General features: G+C 35.2%; 2 protein-coding genes across 2 annotated transcripts; one reads left to right on the top strand and one right to left on the bottom strand.

The window, feature by feature from the left end:
- The first annotated feature begins 12317 nt into the window (after positions 1-12317).
- On the top strand, positions 12318-21889 carry LOC141707879 (ubiquitin carboxyl-terminal hydrolase 8-like). Its single transcript, XM_074511304.1, has 13 exons — positions 12318-12472; positions 13379-13606; positions 14375-14501; positions 15713-15772; positions 15857-15943; positions 16202-16549; positions 16647-16787; positions 16883-17053; positions 17375-17632; positions 18283-18440; positions 19216-19782; positions 20568-20841; positions 21490-21889. The coding sequence occupies exons 1-13, from the start codon at positions 12372-12374 to the stop codon at positions 21595-21597; spliced, it is 2628 nt and encodes an 875-aa protein (XP_074367405.1). The 5' UTR covers positions 12318-12371; the 3' UTR covers positions 21598-21889.
- Positions 21890-22022: 133 nt separating this feature from the next.
- LOC141707880 (glucan endo-1,3-beta-glucosidase 8-like) lies at positions 22023-23884 on the bottom strand. Its single transcript, XM_074511305.1, has 2 exons — positions 23495-23884; positions 22023-23397 (listed from the first exon to the last, which is right to left on the bottom strand). Exons 1-2 carry the CDS (start codon positions 23833-23835, stop codon positions 22179-22181), a joined length of 1560 nt encoding a protein of 519 aa, XP_074367406.1. The 5' UTR covers positions 23836-23884; the 3' UTR covers positions 22023-22178.
- Between the last annotated feature and the right edge of the window lie 1008 nt (positions 23885-24892).

Here is a 24892-nt window from a genome sequence, read left to right as displayed (position 1 = left end):
TACCTAGCCTATATGGTGGACACGCAGAAGGAGGTGCCCAACTTACAAGATATTCCGGTAGTCAACGAATTTGAAGACGTATTCCCACAAGACCTTCCGGGATTACCACCCGATAGAGTGATTGAATTTGCTATTGAGTTGGCTCCAGGGACGGCGCCAGTTTCAAAGGCACTTTACCGGTTAGCCCCATTAGAAATGAAGGAATTAGCTACCCAATTGTAGGAACTCTTGGATAAGGGTATGATCAGACCCAGTGTGTCTCCGTGGGGAGCACCAGTGTTATTTGTTAAGAAAAAGGATGGGAGCATGAGGCTGTGCATCGACTATCGAGAGTTGAACAAGCTAACCATAAAGAACAGGTACCCGCTTCCTAGAATAGACGATTTGTTCGACCAGCAAAAGGTTGTTGTTTATTTTTCCAAGATTGATCTGAGAACTGGATATCACCAGCTAAAGATTAAACCCGAAGATATTTCCAAGACCGCGTTCCGTACCAGGTATGAGCACTATGAGTTCTTGGTAATGTCCTTTGGATTAACCAACGCCCCAGCGGCTTTCATGGATTTAATGAACAGAGTATTTAAGAAGTACTTGGACAAGTGTGTGATAGTTTTTATCGATGATATTTTAATTTACTCAAGGACTGAGGCAGAACATGCAGAGCATTTGAGGATAGCTCTAGGAATACTCAGAGAGGAACAGTTATTTGCCAAATTCTCGAAGTGTGAATTCTGGCGGAATGAAGTACAGTTTTTAGGTCATGTGATCAATAAAGAAGGAGTATTGGTCGACCCCTCCAAGATAGAGGCAGTCTCAAATTGGGAAACACCAACCACACCCACAGAGGTAAGGAGTTTCATAGGATTGGCCGACTACTATCGTAGATTTGTACAGGACTTTGCGAAGATCGCAGCCCCTTTGGCACGACTTACTCGTAAGACAGAGAAGTTTAAATGGACGGAGAAATGCGAGAACAGTTTTCAAGAATTAAAGAAAAGGTTGGTAACGGCCCCGGTGTTGGCATTGCTAGACGGAAAAAGGAGATTTTGTGATATATAGTGACGCGTCGCACAAAGGATTAGGGTGTGTGCTTATGCAGCACGGTAAAGTGATTGCGTATGCGTCGAGACAACTGAAGGAATATGAGATTAGATATCCTACTCATGACCTTGAGCTCGCAGCAATAGTTTTTGCCCTAAAAATTTGGAGGCACTACTTGTATGGAGAGAAGTGCGAGATTTTCACAGACCATAAGAGCCTCAAGTACATATTTACGCAGAAAGAGCTCAACATGCGCCAGAGGAGATGGTTAGAGCTAATCAAGGACTATGATTGTGAGATTCTCTATCACCCGGGGAAAGCCAATGTGGTGGCTGATGCCCTTAGTAGAAAGGAAAGACTCAGAATGATAACGACTTCAAAAGAATTGATAAAGGATTTTGAGAGAATGGAAATAGAAGTAAGGGTAACCGGAACCGGAACTGAAAAGCTTTTTGAGATCTCAATGCAGCCAAAGTTATTGGAAAAGATCAGATTGTGCCAAGAGAAAATAATGAATGAAGGCAGAGAGTCAATGACTGGAGAAGAGATCCATACTGAGAAAGATGATAAAGGGATAATGAGGTACTCCTACCGGATTTGGGTTCCGAACGTTCAAGAGCTTAAAGATGAGATTTTAGATGAAAACCATAGTTCAAGGTATTCCATTCACCCGGGAAGCACCAAGATGTATAGGGATTTGAAGGAATATTACTGGTGGCCCAACATGAAGAGGGACGTAGCAGAGTGGGTAAGCAAATGTTTGACTTGCCAAAGAGTAAAGGCAGAGCACCAAAGATCCAGTGGACTTTTACGACCCTTGGAGATTCCCGAATGGAAATGGGAACATATAGCCATGGATTTTGTTGTCGGCTTACCAAGGACGAAAGCCAACCATGATGCCATATGGGTGATTATAGACCGACTGACAAAGTCAGCTCATTTCATTCCTATCAATGAGAGATATACAGTCGATAGACTGGTGGACATTTACCTTAAGGAAATAGTGACGCGACATGGAGTCCCAGCGTCCATTGTCTCAGACCGAGACCCCAGGTTCAACTCCAGATTTTGGAGGAGCTTTCAAGAATGTGCGGGGACCAAGTTAAATATGAGTACCGCGTACCATCCCCAGACGGATGGGCAGAGTGAAAGGACCATCCAGACACTAGAGGATATGTTGAGAGTCTGTGCAATAGACTTTAAAGGAAGTTGGGATGATCACTTGCCATTGATCGAGTTTTCTTATAACAATAGCTTTCATGCTAGCATCGGAATGGCGCCTTATGAGGCCCTGTACGGAAGAAGGTGTCGATCTCCCTTATACTGGGATGAAGTAGGAGAGCGGAAGATGCTCGGACCCGAAGTGGTCCAAAGGACCAAAGACATAGTGGATCTCATCAGATGAGGGCTTGTAACAGCCCAAGACAGACAGAAGAAATATGCAGACCTAGCCCGAAAGGACAAGGAGTATGGAGTAGGGGACTTAGTACTACTAAAAGTATCCCCTTGGAAGGGGTTAATGAGATTCGGAAAGAAAGGAAAACTAAGCCCAAGATACATTGGGCCTTTTGAGATACTAAGACGGATTGGGAAGTTGGCTTACGAGCTAGCCTTACCCCCGAACCTACAACAAGTTCATAATGTGTTCCATGTGTCAATGCTAAGGAAGTATCATCGGGATGCCAGACACATAGTGGAGTACGAGCATGTGGATATGCAACCAGATCTGACTTACGTGGAGAAACCAGTAAAGATTATGGATAAGAAGGAGCAGGTGCTTCAGAATAAAGTGATCAAGCTAGTCAGAGTGCCATGGCAGAATCATAATATGGAAGAATCAACTTGGGAGCTAGAGAGCGCAATGCTAGAAAAGTACCCCCATTTGTTTCCAATTTGATTCCGGGACGGAGTCCTTTTAAGGAGGGGAGACTGTAATAACCCCAAAAATTTTGAACTTTTTGTAACCCTTATGAATAGTGTTTTTGCTGATATTGCTGAATAAGAAAACTTTTCACGCCACACTATGTAGGGGTTTTTATATGGATATTATGAGATTTTATTAGTACTCTATATGGTATATAAGTGTATGTAAAGATCGTCAGAATCCAAATCCGAACACTTTGATTTTTCCCGGAAATCCACTATATACAGAAAGAATTGAGTATAAGGTAACAGGATAAAAAGGATTTAAATTAAAGGATTATAAGAGAGGATCATAAAAGGAATATAATGTATTGAGAAAGGTTAAGGAAACCCAAGTAATAAGATCCCGGGTATGATCCCTCAAACGAGAAACGAGAACGAAAGTTAAGCGAACCGTATAACAGATCAGCGGTCATTAGGCAAACAATTAGGAATTAATCAAGGAGGTTAGGGATGATGAGGTCATCAAACCAATAAGAAGAGGGCAAGTAAGGGGTGATGACATAGCAAAGGTGACATAAGCATGACATAGGGGGGAGGTGTGGTTGGTTTTTAACCACACAATTTTCAAGGTTAATAAGGTAATTAACCAAAATCAAATCAAAAGCAACCAAGCTAAGCTAAACAAATCACAAACACAAAAATCATTTCCTTTCTTCTTCAACATTTGCTCTCAGCTTTTCTTCATTTCAAGAAGAAGAAATTTCAAAGTTCAAGTTCCAAGCTTCCTTAATTAGTAAGGTAATTATCTAGTACTCCTTATGCATAGATATGGCTATCCTATAAGTTTAAGCCTCCAATTAATTCTCAATCTCTTCCAAGAAATCAATGAAGAAGATAATGAATAGTGATTTCAAGATTTTTAACTTGATTTTTCTTGTTTTTCCTTTAAGGTCCAAGCATCCCTAAGACATCTCAAGGCTTCTTAAGGCTTCCTAGCTACTCACATCACTTCAAGGAAGGTATAACATCTCCAAACCCTAGCTTTACTTTGTATATTAGGATGATTTTGATTGTTATGGTAAAAGAGTAGCTTGATGCTTGCATGTTTAGAGTTTGGGTTGGAGTTGTAGTAAATTGGATGTTGAAATCTTATTGATTAGTTAAAGGACTTAAGTATAGTTTTAAATTCATGTTTGAGAATAACATAAATTGGAGAACTTGAGGTGTTGGGGCTGTTGTAGTATGGTATGGATGGATTTTGGTTGTATGAATGAATTGGGGTTGCTTGGTGGTTGATTTGGAATGGTATAAATTTGGGAAATTGCGTAAACATAGCCGTCGTAATGCCCGATTTACTTTAGACTGTTTTTGCTCTTAACATTAGGACCCGTGAACTCACTGCTAGGTTTTGACCATTTCCATGTTTAGATAGTTCATGTTACGAGCTTCGTTTTGATATGTGGTTCGTTTGATTCCGATGTACGGTTTAGGAGAAACGACCGTTTTAAGTAACGACGTTTCGCGAACGAAACATTTCCCCTCGCCTTACTTTGAAACCTTGGTGAAAGACCTTAAAGGACTAATTGGAGTATGAAACAATTATTTTAAGTGTATTAGGCAGTTGGTAAGGTACTCGCGAAAGAATCGCCTTAAAACTCTTAATGGTTAATTTATTAAAAATGGTGGAGCCGAGAGTACTCGAGTGACTTAAGTGAATCGTTAAGCGCAAAGCGAGCGTTAGAGTCTAAATTGGTTTAAGTATAGATTTATAAGTGACTTTGGTTTAATTCCAACTTATATGTTGTTTATAGGTTACCAGACTCGTCCCGAGCCATTTGTAACCCCCAGTCGCTTAGGCAAGTTTTCTACCCGTATAACTGTTGTTGTGATGTATATGTGTATATGCATGATCTTGTGATAAATGAATATTTGTTATTAGCAAATTCTTGCGATATATGGTAGCATGTGATATGGTATATATGCATGCCTGTTTCATATTCTTGATTTATATATCTGTTGGTTCAAATGCATATTAGTTGCATAATACCTATATGCTAAAGATAAGCGGTATTTGCGTATACCCTTAGTATAGGGGAGCAAAAGGTGAACTTTTTTCTAAAATCGGGAGGCGAGGCTCCCGAGTATAATATATATATATATTTGAATAGTTTTTAAAACTATTAATCGAATAAGGTTTATTCGATAAGTTTATATTATTTAATGAATATTACTTGAATATTCATTCGAGGACTTATGACTCCTTTTATTTTATTAATTGAATATTATTTGAATATTCATTCGAGGGCTTATGACTCAGTTTATATTATTTAATGAATATTATTTGAATATTCATTTGAGGACCTATGACTCCGACTATTTGCTGAGATATATACTTTATTTTATTAAAGAATAAGGTGTCGATAATCAAACTTATCTTTGATTATTCAAATAAAGATAGTACTTTCGTATAAGTATATCTTTGGTTATTTAATACCCATTTCAAGTATAAGTTTTACAACTTCTACCTCAATTATTTGTATAAAGATTATTCTTTATGGGAATATTATTTAAATAATAATATTCAGATATTTTCTAATATATCGGGACTGATTTGCTTTATTAAATCAGCATTTCTCCAAACACTCTTTAAAGTGTTTTCGAGTCTTTAAAATGATTTTTCTTAAAAGTTAGAGCGGATCCCAAAACACATTTTTATATATTTAAGATCTTCCTTTTTAAAGGGGATTTAAATAATCGCTCAAAACCAGAGGGATCCGGCTCTGTGGTGTATTTTATATTCGCAACAAGGTTGCGGTTTTGGTAAATGAATTGATTACTTACCCAACGTTCGGGAAGTAAGTCCATCTATCGAGTCGGCATAAGCAACATGGGCTCAGTGGGCGTCCATGATAGTGTAAGTGGCTCAGTGGGAGTCCATCAAATGCGTAAGTGGCTGAGTGGCAGTCCAGCATAAGGTCCTATTCCGACCAGGGTGATGACCAGTGGGGAATTCGTCCATCTACTAGTAGAAAATGTTACTTATTGGTATCTTTGCCTGATCAGCAAGATACCGGGTTTATGCCACAATTCTTTTCCTTTCCAAAAATTTATTGGATGTTACAAACTCTGTTCATACTTTACATGATAGAGGTTTTCAGGAAATGTATAAAGAGATATATATGCGGATATATATATCGGGACTTAATGAAGTATCTCATAACTTCATTTCATTCAATAATATTTTAAAGATTTAATCTATTCAAATCTTGTGTTGTAGTCTCATCTATGTGATGAACTGTTGAAAGCTCCTTATACCTTGAACAGTGGTAGTTCAAGTAGCTTTATAAATGTTATAAGTATAGTGAAGTATTTGGTAACTTCATCCCTTGTTTTTGCTTATATCCAGTAAGTAATTATCTTGCACTTGATAAAGGATTCTAGTAAGTTATCCATTTAGATACTTGCATTATTGTTTACACTATATATTATCTTGCGAGCTGTAATGCTCACTTTTGCTTTATTTCTTCATCACACAACAACAGTTAGGAAAGATGGTCAGACTCAAGAAGACCCAGCGCAAGAGCGTGGGAAGCGCCCCGCACCTTCCCGTTGAGATCATAGCTGCTATAGCTGCAGAGGTAGATCTATCTGTAGATCAGACCTTCTACTTTTGAGAAACAATTATGTATAATTATAACTTGTGGCAGATAATGACAATTAATTGTAAACTTATCAAGTAATCATTTTGGGTTGTAATAACTTTTAAATTGTGGATTCAAAGACTTGTACTTATTTCAATTTCATCTCTGAGACTATAACGGGTTGTGGTGTGTGTTAGTGTGGGGTCACAGCATAAGGTTGACTATTATTTAATTAAGTGAAGTGATATTATGGAAAGAAAGACCGTGACGACCCGGATCCCTGACCCCGGATCTGGGGGTGTTACACAACATATAAGTTGAAATTAAACCAAAGTCGCTTAAGAATCTATACTTTAACCGATTAGACCCTAACGTTCGCTTTTGCGCTTAACGATTCACTTAAGTCGCTCGAGTACCCTCGGCTCCACCATTTTTAATAAATTAAACATTAAGAATTTTAAGGCGATTCTTTTGCAAGTACCCTACCAACTGCCTAATCCACTTTACATAATTGTTTCATACTCCAATTAGTCATTTAAGGACCTTAACCAAGGTTTCAAAGTAAGGTGAGGGGTAATGGTTCGTTCGCGAAACGCCGTTACTTAAAACAGTCGTTTCTCCTAAACCGTACATCGGATTTAAGCGAACCACATATCAAAACGAAGCTCGTAACATGAACTATCTAATCATGGCAATGGTCAAAACCTAAAAGTGAGTTCACGGGTCCTGAAGTTAAGAACAAAAACAGTCTAAAGTAAATCGGGCATTACGACGGCTATGTTTACGCAATTACCAAATTTAAACCACTCCAAATAAATCCCCAATCAATCCCACAATCATTACTACAACCAAAATCCATCCATACTCTACTAAAACAGCCCCAACATCTCAAGATTTCCAATTTATACTACTCTCAATCATGAACTAAAAGCTTATACTTAAGTTCATTAACTAATAATCAAGATTTACAATTTCAAAAACATTACAAAACCAACCCAACTCTAAATATAATACTCATAACAAGCTCTTAAAATTCAATAATAAGGCTAGGTTAAGAGATTATACCTTCCTTGAGAGTAGGAGTAACTAATGAGCTTGAAACAACCTTTGGAAATCCTTACTAAAGCTTTATCTAAACAAAAACACAAGATCAAAATTTCAAGTTCTTGAAAACACTATTCACTCTCTTCTTCCATGAATTATTGGAAGAGATTGTGAAGGAAATGGAAGCTTATATTCATAGGATATCTATATCTATGTGCAAGGAACCTTGTATAATTACCTCAATAATTATCAAAGCTTGGAACTTGAATTTGAATTTTCTTTTCTTTGAAAAAGAAAAGAGGTCGAGGGCTTCTTGTTAGAAATGCAAAGTCAACTTCTCAAATTTGATTTTGTGTTATGATTATTGTTGGCTTGGTTGCTTCCTTTTGTTTTGTTTAACTAAATTGTTACCATGGTAAAAAAATTGTGTGGCTTATAATCAACCAACAAATCCTTCCCATTTGGTCATGCTTATGTCATCCACTTATGTCATCTTCCCACACTTGTCTTCTTGTTGGTGTGATGACATCATCATCACTAACCTCTTTGATTAACTCCTAATTACTTGGCTAATGATCGCTGATCTGTTATACGGTTCGCTTAACTTTCGTTTTTGTTTATCGTTTGAGGGATCATACCCAGGATCTTATTACTTGGGTTCCCTTAACATTTCCCAATACATTATATTCCTTTTATGATACTCTCTTATAATCCTTGAATTTAACTTCTTTTTATCCTGTTACTTTATACTCAATTTCTTTGATATCTGGTGGATTTTCGGGAAAAATCAAAGTGTTCGAATTTGGATTCTGATGATCTTTACATACACTTATATACCATATAAAGTACTAATAAGATCTCAGAATAACAATAAATGAACCTCTACAAAGTGAGGCATGAAAAGTTTTCTTATTCAGCATAATCAGCAAAATCACTATTCATAAGGGTTACAAAAAGTCCAAAATTTTGGGGTTATTAAAATGCATATCATGTAACACATAATCACGTTATTCGTATAACAAGTGATCACATAATTCACGTAACACATAAGTCACATTGTCAAATAATAGGTTTCAGTACTTTTAGAATCGAAATCAGGTCAATAACTGTATTTACCGATCAGATACCTACTCAGAATGACTCTCAAATAAAATGACCTTGTAATACAAAATAAATTATGTTTCGAAAGTATTTTTATTGGAAGCAGAATGTTTTTCTGAGTCTATACGTGTTCGTTTCGTATTAAACAGACCAACGATTTATTTATTACGAATAAAATAAGAAATAAATAGAAATAAATAGAAAAATCAATTAATAATAATATTATTTGATTTTTAAATACCAAAATATAATTTTTAAAAGTGCAAAATTAATTTTTAGGAATTATTTGAATTAATTATAAATAATTATACTTTATTTAACTATTTATAAAGAAAATTAATTAATTAAATGATTTAATCAATTAATTAAATCCACAAATAATTAACTAAAATAAATTATAAATAATTAAATCAAATTGGATTTTTTGAAAATAATAAAAGAAAATATTTTTTTTGGAATTTAAAATAATTAAGTAAATATTTTTTGAAATATATATCTGACACCCCTGAAGTAGTGTGTTAGATAAGGTTTAATCGGCACCCTATTGCCAGGGAACATGACCCATAAATAATTACCTATTTCATCTATCGCACAAGGGTAGAAATAAGAATAAGTATTGACGAGTAACATTTTTCGTGTATAGGTGAACATAGGAGATTCAAAAAGTAGGATTCGAGGGTGTCAAGTAGTAGTCTCGCAGCTTTTGTCTTAGTGTCCAGGCAAGTGTACAACCCACTTGTTTGTTTATATTCGTATATTTGATATCATAAACTCTCTATTGTCTTAACATGAAGTAATAAAAACTCGGCATTAAACTATTACCCTGCTTAAAGACACTCTTTAAACTTGTTCATATTCCTTGTACTACTTACTAACCACCTTTCTCTTGGATCGTAATACCTTTATACCTTGTTCTACTAAACATAATTCCTATTCCCAAATCATAATTCTTATAAGTAGTGTACCTTTGTTAAATAGTTTACGATTCGGGTACAAATAGTGTACAAAGTTTTTTAAATTATAATCACGATTCGGGTACAAGTAATTTGCAAGGGCCCATACTTTAACCGTTTTGACTATTGAAAAATCACGCCCTACAAAAGTGAAATAGTTTGAAATTAATTTTTAATTTTTTATATTTAAAAATTCGTACGGTTTGATTGTTGAAACAAAGTTTTTCATATTACAGTCACGATTCGGGTACTAGTAGTTTGCATAGCTAGGCCCGTACTTTGACCGTTTTGAGTACTGAAAAACCACATCATACAAAAGTAAAATATTTTGAAATTAATTTTTCGTCACTAAATTTGTTGTATTTAAACATCCGTATGGTTGGATCGTTGAAAATAATATTTTCAAATTACAATCACGATTCGGGTACTAGTAGTTTGCAAAGGTCCGTACTTTCACCGTTTTGACTATTGAAAAACCGCACCATACAAAAATGAAATATTTTGAAATTAATTTTGCGTCCCTTAATTTGTTATACTTAAACATCCGTACGGTTGGATCGTCAAAAATAAAGTTTTCAAATTACAATCACGATTCGGGTCCGAGTAGTTTGCAAATGCCTGTACTTTGACTGTTTTAATTATTGATAAACCACACCATACAGAGGTGAAATATTTTGAAATTAATTTTGCGTCACTAAATTTGTTATATTTAAACATCTGTATGGTTGGATCGTTGAAAACAAAGTTTTTCAAATTACAATCACGATTCGGTTACTAATTGTATGCAAAGGCCTGTACTGTGACCGTTTTGATGATTGAAAAACCACACCATACAAAAGTGAAATATTTTGAAATTAAGTTTACGTCCCTAAATTTTTTATATTTAAACATTTGTACGGTTAGATCATTGAAAATAAAGTGTTTCAAATTACAATCAGGATTCGGGTACTGCTAGTAGATTGCAAGAGCCCATACTTTGACCGTTTTGACTATTGAAAAACCACATTATACAAAAGTGAAATATTTTGAAATTAATTTTGCGTCACTAAATTTGTTATATTTAAAAAGCCGCACAATTGGATGGTTGAAAATAAATTTTCTCAAATATAAAAAGCATGTGAATCATAAAAAATGCTTAAAAACTGCAATTTGCAACACAAAACAAAGCAAATGCAACACAAAAGGGCCAAATGTAACATTTCAGTGAGACATCTACATGGACACGTTAGCAAAATTTGAACCCATAGGTGACGTGTACTGCCACATAAGCACCGGGGACCCGTTTTGTTGATGTGGCTGCAGACATCAGCAAATGGGACCCACTTCACTGACGTGGCAGCTGGCGTTCCACTACTGACATCAGCATGTGAGACCCACATTGCTGACGTGAAACTAGTGGCGTCAACATCTGTGCCGTACAACTAACGTGGCAATGCTGACATCAGCATATGGGGCCCACTTTGTTGACATGTTTGTGGACGTGGCACTGCTGACGTCAGCAAATGGGACCCCCTTGTTGATGTGGCATCGTCAGCATTTTGGGCTCCAATGCCGACGTCACTGTTTCTCAAAAGCAATGCTTTTTCACCTACTGTTGCAGGATGCAACACTGCAGCTGAGCTGCAACACAAGTTTTCTGTCTAATGTAGCACCTTTTTTTATAGTATTGCAGTTGGTCAAAAAAATTGGGCTATTGTAACAGAAAGTTGACGTAGTATTACAAAAGTATTGCATCTGTCCATCTATGGCGTAGTGTATTCACCCTATTTGCAACACAAGATATATAATTTTTAATATACTTTTGATATACATCTGTATATATATACATATATACACAAGCATAATTATACATGTATATGAAAAGGAGATTGATATCGTTTTATTCACTGAAATTGACAACAGATAATGATCATGGTGGGATGGAAACATCGAGTGGTGGAGAAAGGAGAATAGATAAGGCTGATAAAGGGGAAAATAGATAAGGGTATTTCTAAAAAAATAGAAGTGAAAGAAATTATAAGAATGAAAGAAAAACTAATGCATCGTATTTTTGAAATTAAGATGATCAAATGTAGTATTTTGTATAAATTCCCAGTTATCTATTTACATAAATTTCAATGTATATTTAGTCATCGATCCAACTTATTATCCGTAAAAAAAAAACCCCATCTTATTTGTATATTTCATATTTTTTTATTAATTGACCGTGCGCGAGGGATCGAAATCATTTATCCTACCTAGGCTCCGTTTGAGAGTGCTGTTAAAAACTGTTGTGCTGTGAGAAAAAGTGCTGGTAGAAAAAGTGCTGTCAGGAAAATTAGATGACTGTTTGGTAATTTTTTTTAATTTATGCATATTTTGAGATATAATATATAAAAATAATATTTTTGAAAAGGTTTGATGGTTAAACTGGTAGCTACTTCTCGCAAAAACTAAAAACAGTTTTTTCCAAAAGTACGGGGACATACTCTTGCTGACATTAGCTTTTAGACCAAAAACGCTTTTTCAGATAACAGCTTTTTTCAGTAAAAAACTATTGTAACCGTCTGTAATAATAATACCAAACTATGTGATAGTCAATGTCGGTCAACTATGTGGGTTATACGGCACCTTGGGTATAAAAGGAACATCTTCCCCTCTTCTTCGGGAATTAATTAAATTTGTTCCTATAGAACCCTTTCTCTCCCTCACAAAACACTACATTCATTCGTCGTGATCGAATCCCATGTTTTCCATATCCGACAACGACGACGTTTTGGGAAGTAGACTGAGTGACACATGCGAACCTCCCAACGACGACCCCCAACTCTACCTCGTGCTTCACAGGTACAATTTAATAATTTTACTAAGAAAATTCATATTTTTTTGCATTAATTAAACGTGACATTAATTGTTGTGGGGTGTTCTCACTCTGCCCTGTACAACGATCTCATGCATTTATACGTCTATGCATATTGGGAAATTATTTTCCGTTAGAGGTTAGTAGATAGTTCAAGTAAGCACCGAATTCAATTCTCGCTCATTGAGAAATCTGAAATTTGCTAAAGCGGATGCTCGTTTTTACTGTATATAAGGCTAATTATTAAAAAATAAGTTAAAAATAGTAGAAATTTGTGGAACATATATATATATATTTATTTAGATACTTATTTGTATAAAAGGTACAAGCCTAATTATTAAAAATAACTAAAAGATGGCAGTGTGCAACAATCATATGAAGATGTACATATAATTTAGATTATACTTTAATAGACAACATTAAAGACTACAATAAATGATAAAATATGATGTCTCTAAGTCAGTAAGATTCATTATTTTATAATATTTATAAATGAACAACTAAGACACCGTTGGACTTGTTCTAATATCAATACGACAAAGATAACATGATATATTTATTGTGATAAAATTGTGCATACTGTGGATTGTAAAAATATTTGGGTAGGAGGTTCTGTCTTAGATGAATAACTTATACTACCTGCAGTTGACGAGGCGGCGAGAATGTCTAAAAATTGTTAAAGAACCAATGCCTCTGAAATTAAAATTATCTATTTCAACTACAATAAATGATTATTGGTCAAGATTTCCTGATTTATTATGCTACAAGTGGCTGCTTCAGTGAATTTGCATTAGTTTTAGGCTAGTGATTTATCATTTTTATTCTTAAAAGTGTTTTGCTATGGAACTGATGCTTTGGTAATAGGATTGTGTTGCATTTTTTGTTATTTTTAGGTGGTGGAATGAGGCGCGAGAGTCTGCGATTTTGAGTGATGTTAAAGGTGTTTCTTATCTCACTACTTCATCCATGTCAAAAGTGGATGAATATATATGGGGCATTGATGAACTGTGCTCTGAAATTGTAATGGAAATGAGAAGAGATGAAACGGATTCTTCAGAAGATGGCGTGTCGTGTGAGTATGCTTTGCTTCCGGATTGGATGTTTTTGCGTGCACTTAAGTGGTAGGACCTTGAATCTGGAGATACTTTTGCGCTTTTGATTGATATGTTCTAATAAGATTGTAGCCTGTAGAGAGTGTAGTGTGATTTCTTGTTGGCTCTGTACAATAAGTCTGACTAGCAATGTTCTTTGCTAAAATATCTGAGTCCTATATTATTTATCAAGGCTATTTAATAAAAAATATTTAAATCACATGCATGTACTCCCACTGAAGTTGGCACCACTGGTCTAGGGTTGGAATCTCTAGTTGGCGCCCTTGCGGCTCCAACAATAAATTAAGAGTTTGATGTCATGCAGAAGTTGGCCCCTCTCCTTGGAAATACTCTTATTTACCATTAGAGAGCAAATTAGAAAAGTAAGAGTCGCGTGAGAAAAAGGATAACATCTTGGCCACAATAAAAAGAGCTCACCTCCCTTTTTCTCGAATTTTAGCATCTTACTCACTGGAATACTCTTTTCAATACTACACTGCCTGTTTATCCTTTATTTAGGATCACATTTTTAAACTTTTGGAATGCCCATTTTTCTTTAGCTGGCAGAAGCTACCCCTGTACTTATCTGTTATCCGGCACCTCAGGGTTAAAATAATTGTACTGCATACTTTAGTAGATATTAGCTCCTGAGGTTTTTGATGAATATGTTCGATGTAGTTTGATTTCAATGTGTTTATGGAGATATATATTCTATTTAGGATGGAATAATTTATATTTAGCAGTTGATGGATTATACATCCATGTTACTAATGTCTGTTTTGCTTTCCAATATTGTAGGCATAATGATGTGGAGAAGATCGAAACCATCTTACATGCAAATGATACCGAGCAGGATTTATATTCGCTGAAAATTCGTTATTTTATGGGAAAGTTAAAAGTTTTGGTTGCCAAAATTAGCCAAAAGGTTTGATATAACTTATTTGTTTTTTTCACTTATTGAATTTTTATGTAAGGTGATAGGTATTTGTGTATGAGTGTGCTAGTTTTAGAGCTATATCATTCATTCCAAAACCCTGCGTGCCTCTTTACTTTTTCTGCCCATGTTAGTGACAAGTACCTCTTTGTATCCTTCAATTTCAAAAACAGGTTGGTGCCGGAAATATGTTATATATTACTACAAAATTTTGAAAAGGCTGTTAACTATTTGTGTTTTCCCCATCGTAGAACATATTCATTCCTTGTCCACTTATACACATACTGTACAACTCAGATGATCTAGTGTAATATGATGAGAGAATATTGATAATGACAATTGCTAGAATGCCTATATTTGGTAAGCAACCTAAAGACGGGACTTAATTTGTTTTCACTTGAATTCATTTGAAATATATATTGTACTTTTGGTGTTCCATGAAGAACTTATGGGTATGTGCAGTGGACAGTAGTAGACCCAGAAATTTATGCAAGGGTGGTGCATGTCTCCTTGGAGCACCTACATAGAAAATTCAAAATTTCAACCTAGATTAATGGTAGGTGCTATTTTAAAAAAATAATAATAATAAAATGAATGTGTTTTTTGTTGGAATTTATCAATAATTTTGATGTCAATAATTTAGTAAATGGAAGATAATGAAAAGATATAATATAGAAGTACGCTGGTAATTATCCAATAATTGTTATTATGTCGAAGACTTTATAAATATGAAACAGAACAGTTCAATGTATATAAACAGTGAAACAATTGGTAAGTTCAGAGTTGAATTGATAACTATGGAGATGAACTCTAAAGTATTAATAATGTTGTACCGTTACAGTTGGTCAGCATGATTCTTGGGAGCAAGTGGCTGGAAAGTGCAGGTTCGGAACTGGCATAATGACTTTTTACTTGTCCAGAAGAAAAATAATCAAATTTGAAAATTAAATAAAGTCACAATTTTTCAAACCTGCATAAATATTTTAAACTACACCAAATTTGGGTTACTGACTGAAAAAAGCACACCGAACTCAGATTCTGAGAGGAAGCTGGGACCCCCATGTCGTCTATGACTCTGTCTGTCAGTTTTGTCTGACCCCTAGTAAATTCTCTTAGAGAACCTGAATCCTGTCTGCAGGAAAAGATGTCTGGTATATTTGTGAGCTCTGTTTCTTTATCTGACATAAATTTGTATTCTGCAGGATAATAAATTTGGCGTCTTTGAGAGAGCTTGCAATATTTTTTTTGTTGAGGGTGGCCAGGTACGATAAGAACCGTAAATTTAATATTCATTTCTGATGGTATCATTTTTTGGGGAAAGTTTTTCATTCATTATATGTTTACAGTTCCGCATCTGGGACTTCTCGGAGCAGATAACACAGTTAAGTGCAAATGACAGAAACATACCTGCTGCAGCCCTACAAAATGAAGGGGTAGTTGTTTATTTTTTATTGTTGTGGATGTTGACACAAACAAAAGTCTAATGTGCAATGACTAGGGAATTCAGTATAATTAAGTACAAAACCTTTACCATGTATAATGCTTGAAAATAGATATAAAGAAATTTAGATAAGAATCAAGCCTACATATTCTCATTAAATAAGTATCATAAGGCTGTATTTAATTTTATATACTTTCATGTTGAATACGTGTAGTATGTCATGGAAGCGTAATTCTTTGCACATATGCAGATCTTTCTGGAATTGCAATTATACGGGCTTTCACATATTGCCTATGGAAAATGGGTGAAAGATGAAAATGTAGAAGATCATTTCGAGGGTGAAGAACCCATCTATTCTTGTTCACCTGATTTGAACGGAAGCACCGGTGTTACTTCAAATACTAGAGTTGACTGCCAACTATCAGCTATTCTCTACAGAAAAAGTTCTGCAATGGGCCTGAATGGATTATTAAATATTGGGAATACTTGTTTTATGAACAGCGCCATCCAGTGTTTGGTGCATACCACAAAGTTTGTTGATTATTTCCTCGGAGACTTTAGAAAAGATTTAAATTTTGAGAATCCCTTGGGCAGGAATGTATGTTTGTAGACATTGAGTAATCAAAGATTAGACATATTGTTTAAATGACCTATGGTTTGCTCTTTTTAATTCTAATGTTATGCAACTTGTTCAGGGTAAGCTTGCCTTAGCATTTGGGGATTTGTTTAGAAAACTGTGGACCCCAGGAGCAACAACGGTGGCTCCAAATGGGTTTACGTCGGCACTTTCCAATTTTGCGCCTCAATTTAGTGGCTACAGCCAGCATGATTCTCAAGTTAGTGGCATATTTTTTTAAGTTGTCTGGCATGTGCTTGGTGGGAAAACATAAATTGATGCATTGCTCAAGTACCCTTGCTTCCCTTGATACAGGAATTTCTTGCTTTTTTGTTGGATGGAGTGCATGAAGATCTCAATCAAGTTAAGTGCAAGCCGTATATTGAAGTAAAAGATGCAGATGAAGTTGCAGACAATGAAGTAGCAGATGAGCACTGGAGGAATCACCTTGCTCGTAATGATTCCATAATTGTTGATGTGTGTCAAGTAAGTCTACTATCACCAAAAAAACCTTCTTGTCTGATATGCTGTAACATTCCTCGTATTTGAGAGATTCATTTAATTTTTTTTTATTAAATAAGTCATTAATGAGTTCTTCACATTTCCTCAACAAAACTCAGTTGCCAACTTATGATAATATAATGAGCAATGAGCTGATGGCGAACAAAACTCAGTGGCCAACTTATGATAACGTAATGAGCTGATGGCGACGTGTTTGCTAATTAGACATCCAATTTGCTCATTCTATAGTGTGCCTGACATGAGTTTTGATATGCTTAATAAAGTTTTGTTTCTTTCATATTGCAGGGTCAATTTAGATCAAAATTGGTTTGTCCTATTTGCAAGAAGGTGTCAATTACATATGATCCATTTTTGTACTTATCTTTGCCACTGCCTATAACATCGGTGAGGACTATGACTTTGACTTTCTTGAGTAGTGATGGGAGTAGTATGCCTATTCCAGTTACTGTAACTGTCCCAAAGTTTGGAAGGTGTGAGGATCTTCTGCAGGCAGTAAGCGCTTCATGTTCTTTGCGTGATGATGAAACTCTATTGCTGGCTGAGGTATGCTTAGAAAATATAAATCAATTTTTATATAATCTTGGAAATCATCAGTAGTTGTTTCTCTGCATATTATAAGGTGAAGCCTCATCATAGTCTATAGAGGAGGATATTCCTTGTTTTGAGCATTCGGTTGAAGTTCACCCTTGCCTATTTGTTAACAACTGTTGGTATTCTATCTTTGAATTATTTGCTTGGTCAGGTTCTGTGTGTATGTGTATATATATATATATATAAATCAGCATGTTAATATTTCAAATCTTAGTTTCTAGAAGGAGTTACTAGCCTGCACACTACCTTTAAAAGTGTATTACGACTCAGGGTGGATATCATTTTCAACATGTTATGTTTAGAAAACTATAAAAAATCGTCTTAGCAACCAAGATCTTTTGAGGTGCTTTTGTGGAGGTATGATATATAACGTCCAATGTAAGCTTCTTATTCTAAAAGTGTAACTATCTATCTTTTTTTGAAATTGACCAAGGTTACTGATTTATTTGACTCTCTGAAGCACCAATGATTACCTTGTGAAACTAAGAGAAAAGTGCAGTGCTTTAAATTCTCGAGTGGATCTAATCCATTATATGTCTTATGATTATGCTGTGATATTGTATCTTACAACTGTATTTATCTAGTAGTTCTGTAATTGACAGGTTTATTTTAGTCACATTTGGTGTTATATTGATAATCCAGATGACTCATTACTCACGCTCAGAGATTCCGATCGACTTGTGGCTTATCGATTGCCAAAAGATAATAGTGATTCGTCTTATTTGGTCGTGTTTATGCATCAGCATCAAGATATGCTAATGTAAGTCTAATCTTGTGGACCTCAAATTAATAATTTCTTTGGAAATTTTAATTTTACTCTGATTTTGATTGATTATGACCATATGTTGAGCTTGCTTTGTAAAAATTTGTGCAGAGGTTCTGTAAAAACATTTTATTCAGTCTGTTCTCTTAATAATTGAATAAGCAGTTATCCCGGATAATGTATTATACAGAAATCTTGATATCCCTCTGTACTTGTTCCAACTTCCAAATGAAATGTGTGCTGTACTTTTTCAAGTCCCACAATTATCACCTTTCGCGTTAGCATTAAGTTGGTGTTTGTTCTCGATTCATTTGTTTTCTTAGGTTGTGACTTTTTATTAAAGACGGTATTATGTTCAGGAGAATTATGTGATTTATAAATCACCTGTTTCTTCATCTGACAAGATTCTGTAGTTGAAACTTTTGTCGAGGATACACTTATTTTCTGTAGGTGATGGTATTTCCATTTCTATTCAGATAAGCTAGGTTTACAATTCCAAGAATCCAAATCTGTTGCAACCCTAAAATGTTATTACATCTGTTTTGTTGGAGATTGCCGGAAAATGTAGTTACAGTTATTAAAAGAGAGCTGTTAATTTTGATCTTATGGTCAAATTTGACAAAACGGCCACTTATCTGGGGTCAGGGAGTATATTTTTTATTGTTCATTCTGGTTAGATGATGGTAGTGATTATTCCTGCTTTTATCTTCTTCCAAATGTACTCCCCTAGTGTATCTTCTCACAGTGTCTTATATATTCTTGTGCTGATCAGGTCTACTTATTTCGCTCATTGGAAGAAGTTTAGCATTCCTTTATTAACAAGAATGTCTGATATTTCTAAAGGCTCTGAGATACGGGAACAGTTTCTGAAGTTACTAAATCCATTTTTATTGTCAATGGATGATTTGTCAGTTGAATATGACGATTCTCTGACCAATGGCAGTGAAAATATTAAGATGAATGATGTAATGAGTACTGTAACGTTAGATGGCTATGTAAATGGCAAAATAGAGGACAGCGACATAAGTAAAGAAGTTGATGGTGACTTGGATGAGAAAAATGATTTTCAGTTTTCGTTGTTAAAAGATAACTGTAGTATATCGGGAATCGCTATAAACATGGATCAGCCATTTCCATTCTTTAGTGCCTGCAGGAAATTGGATGTGCTTGTGTCATGGCCACAAAAGATGATGAATTTGTATGACACAGCTCGTTTGAGCTCATTGCAAGAGCTATATAAATATTCGTTTTTCACCAAAGAACCTCAAGAACCTATCTCTCTTTATAAATGCCTGGAGGGGTTCTTAGAAGAGGAGCCTTTAGGACCTGAGGACATGTGGTGAGTTTATTTTCAATTTTCTTTTACCTAAATCATGATTGTAAGTTCCTTGGAATCAGTTGTTACTCCCTCGTCCCATTTATTTCTATATACTTTCCTTTTTAGGATGTCCCATTCATTTCTATACATTTCAAAACTTACCAAAAATAGTAAAAATTTTATTATATAAAAATTAACTACACCCACTTACATCCACTACTTTCTTCCACCACACTAACTTTATACATTAAATATTGATTGATCCCACCAATTTACCCACCTTTCTTACTTTTTCATACAACATTCCACATTTTCTTAACCTCCGTGCCCAAATCAAATGTATAGAATTCAAGGGGACGGATTGAGTATGAATTAGTGATTAGTTTGGATGGTTTTTATAGAATGACTCTTCTAAATCATAATTTTTCAGCTTTAATATTTGGTTTCTTGTGGTTCTGTAAAAATTAGTGCTGACGTTGTAAATGATCAGTTTGATGACCTAACCTTCAACTTTTACCAAAGGTACCACTTTAATGAACACCTTTGCTAAAAAACATACCTGCTATCTATTGTTTACGTACTATGTTAGATTTTGTCAAAATCTTAGATGGTATTAGCTGTTACGAGAGCTTCATATTAGTGCACATTGTGTGGTTTTTTAGCTTTTGATGCTTAAGGTGCAACTGTTATCATCTTCTATACATGTATAATTGTATAAACAAGTTTGGCTTTTTCATTGTGGAACTGGCCAAAGAATATATGGGATTGCCTTTTCTTTTTTCTCATATTTTTAACTTCTAATGTAGGTACTGCCCCAGCTGCAAGGAGCATCGCCAAGCCAGAAAAAAGTTAGATCTTTGGAGGTTGCCAGAGATTTTGGTCATTCATCTAAAGCGGTTTTCATACAACAGGTTTTTTAAGAATAAGCTGGAAGCTTTTGTGGATTTTCCAACTGAGGGCTTTGATCTTGCGGATTATGCTCTGAACAGGAATAGTGATGTTTCACAAGGATATGTCTTATATGCAATAATTAACCACTATGGTGGCCTGGGAGGGGGCCATTATACTGCCTATGTCCAAGTAAGTGGTGCTTTTCTACGTTAATTAGGATTATTTTTTTACAAAAAGTATGGTTTATTTTAATTTTCCCGCAAAAAATATATTTTTTATTTAAATTTATACAGAAATACGCTTTTTTTGCAAATATATGATTTTGCAACCAAATGAAACCTAAAGCAACTGCAATTTTTTATAAAAACTTTTAAAAAAGAAAGTTGGATTATGTTGTCATTGATTGCAAATCATACAAAAAAAAGTTGCAATTAATTCCAAACCGTATTTTCGCAAATGTTTTCATGAGACTGTAGAGCTGCAAATAAGTTTAGTAAAAGTAATAATTTTAGTCATATCGCTAGAACTTTAATAGCTATGTTATACTTTATAATTTCCCAGCATATTTTGCATCGTCGTTTAGGCATCCAAAACCTGTAATTTTTAGTGTTTTTGTTTATAATTTTTACTTTTTCGGAGTGATTAAAATTTTAAGAAGATTTGCATCTGCTGGTTTTTATAGCTATGATATACTTTATAGCTATCTTTGTGTAGGCATCCAAAACCTGTAATTTTTGATGTTGCTGTTTATAATTTTTTTACTTTTTCGGAGTGATTAAAATTTAAGAAGATTTGCATCTGCTGGTTTTTTAGTTGTGTATATGTCCTCTCTTGCAGCAAGGGCATAACAATTGGTATGAGTTTGACGACAATCGTGTTCATCCTGTTGTTGAGGAGCGCATTAAGACTTCAGCCGCATATGTTCTTTTCTACAAGAGAGTCTGATAGGCACAGAGTGGAGATAGAATTAAAATGCTACTTGCATTGGCAACTGCAATGGCTCGGCTTTTTGAAACTGAAAAGTTCCTGTAAAGTAATTTCCGCTCTTCAACATAATATTAGAATTCTTCGGAGATGTTTACATGTTGGATAATGGATATAACATGTAATTGAGTAAATAGTTTAGTTGCAGAAATAATCAGTCTTCTTAATGATGTATAAATTGTTCATGAATCAGATATCACAAAGTAAAAACATCAAACTGGATTCCGTCAAGGCGTCAATGCTATTTTGCAATCTGTTCTTGTCAAAAAATGTATCCGATTTTTCATTCAGATTCAATTCAACTCAGACATGCATCCCCACACGAATATAACATATCAAAGCCGACCTAGAATTTAACGAACGGCAACAAAAGAAGAGTTGGAAAATACTCAGAATCGAGTGTGAACTAAACCAAATAAAATGTAAGAAGACAAACAGTAACAAAGTCTGGAACACTTAATAGTGCCTTATAGGAGGTTTACAAAAGTTGGATTGTCAATACAAATAAGTCTGGCAGCTAATTGATTCAGCTCAGTTTTGTTCTACAACAGAAGTGCAGACAAGAGTAATGGTACCACAATAGTAGAAAATCCAGAGACTTTGATAAGGAATGCGCCACTAGTTTTGGAAACAACAGCATTTGCTCCTCTTGTTGCTAATATGTTTCCCATCTCTCCTTGTCCCCAGCTATAAATCATAGCTATAATCTGCAGCGGAAAATTACATTGGTAAGTGTTGGAGGGATCTTGTACTGTTATTTTCCCCAGACCTTTGAAGTCACATGAACCCTCCAACTGATTATTTGCTTGAAAATAATCATTGAACGCGTACGAAATGTTTCCCTCGAAGGTTAGATTATTCAACGATCCTCCATACATCAATTTCGTACAATCGCTACGAGAACAAGCGAAATTAAATTGTTCCAAAAGCACAGCCGTGCGGTTTTGGTCTTTGGTCTTTGCATCTTTATCATAAACGCACCATCTGTTGGGCATTGCAACAACTCCTTGTGCTGGTGCAAGTTTCGCGCCTTTGCTATTATTACTCATGGTTAGGTCCATGTGAAACTTGGGAGTTCCTTTAAAATCATAAAGTCCGTAATGTCTGATGGATGGACCTCGAAATGTTATGTCTCTCATGTTCTCGTCATTTAGATTGTAAATGAATGTCTCAATTGGTTCTCCGCGGAGAAGTGGAGTTCCTTCGTCCTTGCTCATTTTCTTGAGAAAACCATTGAAAAATCTTTCCGCAGTCGAAGCATTGGCATATTGGTGTCCATCTGTTGGCCAACCAATTTGGGTCACAATTATCTTCATGTTGCCAAACCCATTTTTCCGGAGCGCCCACACGAACGAATCATATATGAAATCAAATATATTTGTGTACTCATTTGCTCCATCCTTTACACTAAACGTCGAGTTACCGTCGAAGAATGCAAAATCAAGAGGAAAATTCTTCTCCAAAATATGCAAATGTGGGTACATGTTTATCGCGAGTGGGGCACCTGATGCATTTAAAACCTTCAATATTCTGCCCATTCGATCATTAACATCATCGTTGAAATCCGCATCTGATGGTTTCTGGATATTGGGTAAAAGAACATCAGGAGCATGAGCCATGGTTGCTTTGATTTGGTTAATGGGACTTGGTTGCTTTGTAAGAGCCTCTGAAATGTAGCCAATTGCATTAACAACGTCGTCTTGATATATTCTAGTAATGTTATCCACTATAGTGAATGGTTCATTTCCAACTACTATAGTCCTGCACATTAGATAGCAACATAATATCAGCAACCCAAATCATACAAAACCGAGATTCAAAAGAAAAGTTTATGCTAGTAATCTATATGTCGCCTTACTTGACGTTTAAATCAAGTTTGGTGTAAGCTTTAGTGACATTTTCAGCTACATAGGCTTGAGCTTTCCTGGTACTATTTACTAGGATCATATCAATGTTAGACACTGTTGTTATCATTTCCAAACCAGACCCTGTAAAGGCTCTAGCCACGGATCCCACGAAACTATGAAGCCTCACCTTCTTGATACCATCTGACAAGATCATGTCAACAATATTGGATGGAAGCAATTTCAATCGCGAATTTCTCGACCAATTGATGCCAACGTCATTTGCAACAGCTACATTGAATGTAGCAATTAGCATAATTGAACATGTGAGCGTCAATATCACAAGACGCCCCATAGCTTCAACAAGATCACATGGACAGGAGGAGCAAAGATGATGTAAATTTCTGGAAAAGATTTGGGAATGGCCATTTATCAATCATCAATTCAACAACAACCGTTTGTTTTTTAAGACATATATAAGCCACCCGTTCTAATTTTGTTGTATATTAAATTTAACTAACTAAATGTTCCAGTTCATGAATGCAAATTTAGTAAAGGCTTATGCTAAATAAAGGCAAAGTCATCCTAGAATCAAGTAAAATCTCTTTAATTCATCAGCGTCTTTATAAAACTATCATAGCTAATCAACCTATGCTTTTATCATATATGAAATTTGTGTATCAGGAGTGTATTAATATTGCCCTTAAGCTGAGTTTCTGTTTTAGATCCTAATTAACTGCAGTTCATTGATGTCAAGTTCATCATTACTGGTAATTCTTAATAAAAAAAATTAAAGAAGACCTGCACTGAAACCCACTTGAAACCAGCCCATGATGCGTCCATGAGTGGTAGAACACTGTTAGTCCGTCAAGATGATGACCTTGGATATTCTAGTTCAGCATCACAAACTTTTATTTTTGAGCCGGGAGTTTAGTTGTGTTCCGGAAGATTTCAGGAATTAAAAAAACAAAAAAAGTTGCTTGTTTTTTTCCCTTAATTTTTTCAGAAAGCAATTTTGGTATTGCAGAGACACCCAGAAAAAAACAAATAACATCAAACCGAATAATAATAAATAGGATCATTTACGTATGTGGGTTTCAATGATCTCGTAGATCCTATATTTTTCTTTAGGGAAGGTAAAGGTCAATTTCATCAAAGTATCATGCAGTCGATGCCCGCTGGTTTCTGCTGCTTCCTTTTTCATTGTTGGGCCAACAAATTTGACAGGTGCCCGTCGGCCTTTGCTAGTCTTGTCCTAGATCTGTATGTCATTAGAATCACAGCAGTTTTGTTTTTGCTACATAAATATAGTTCAAACTACTAAATGTGTACGTGTGTATGTACATGTTTAGGGTTTAGTAATCGTTTAATTTGTGAATATAATCTGCGATTAATACATATAAATCAAATAA

Source organism: Apium graveolens, chromosome 2 (assembly GCF_009905375.1).
Source record: "Apium graveolens cultivar Ventura chromosome 2, ASM990537v1, whole genome shotgun sequence".
NCBI classification, from domain to species: domain Eukaryota; kingdom Viridiplantae; phylum Streptophyta; class Magnoliopsida; order Apiales; family Apiaceae; genus Apium; species Apium graveolens.
Note: the sequence above shows the minus strand (reverse complement) of the source record. Positions and strands in the feature narration are given on the sequence as shown.

Excerpts from the sequence above, each read along its gene's own strand:
- LOC141707879 (XM_074511304.1), top strand. The coding sequence starts at position 12,372 with ATGTTTTCCATATCCGACAACGACGACGTTTTGGGAAGTAGACTGAGT. Across the intron at positions 17,054-17,374 it reads TAATTGTTGATGTGTGTCAA|GGTCAATTTAGATCAAAATT; the intron begins GTAAGTCTACTA and ends TTCATATTGCAG. Across the intron at positions 19,783-20,567 it reads TTAGGACCTGAGGACATGTG|GTACTGCCCCAGCTGCAAGG; the intron begins GTGAGTTTATTT and ends CTTCTAATGTAG.
- LOC141707880 (XM_074511305.1), bottom strand. The coding sequence starts at position 23,835 with ATGGGGCGTCTTGTGATATTGACGCTCACATGTTCAATTATGCTAATT. Across the intron at positions 23,398-23,494 it reads AAACTTGATTTAAACGTCAA|GACTATAGTAGTTGGAAATG; the intron begins GTAAGGCGACAT and ends TCTAATGTGCAG.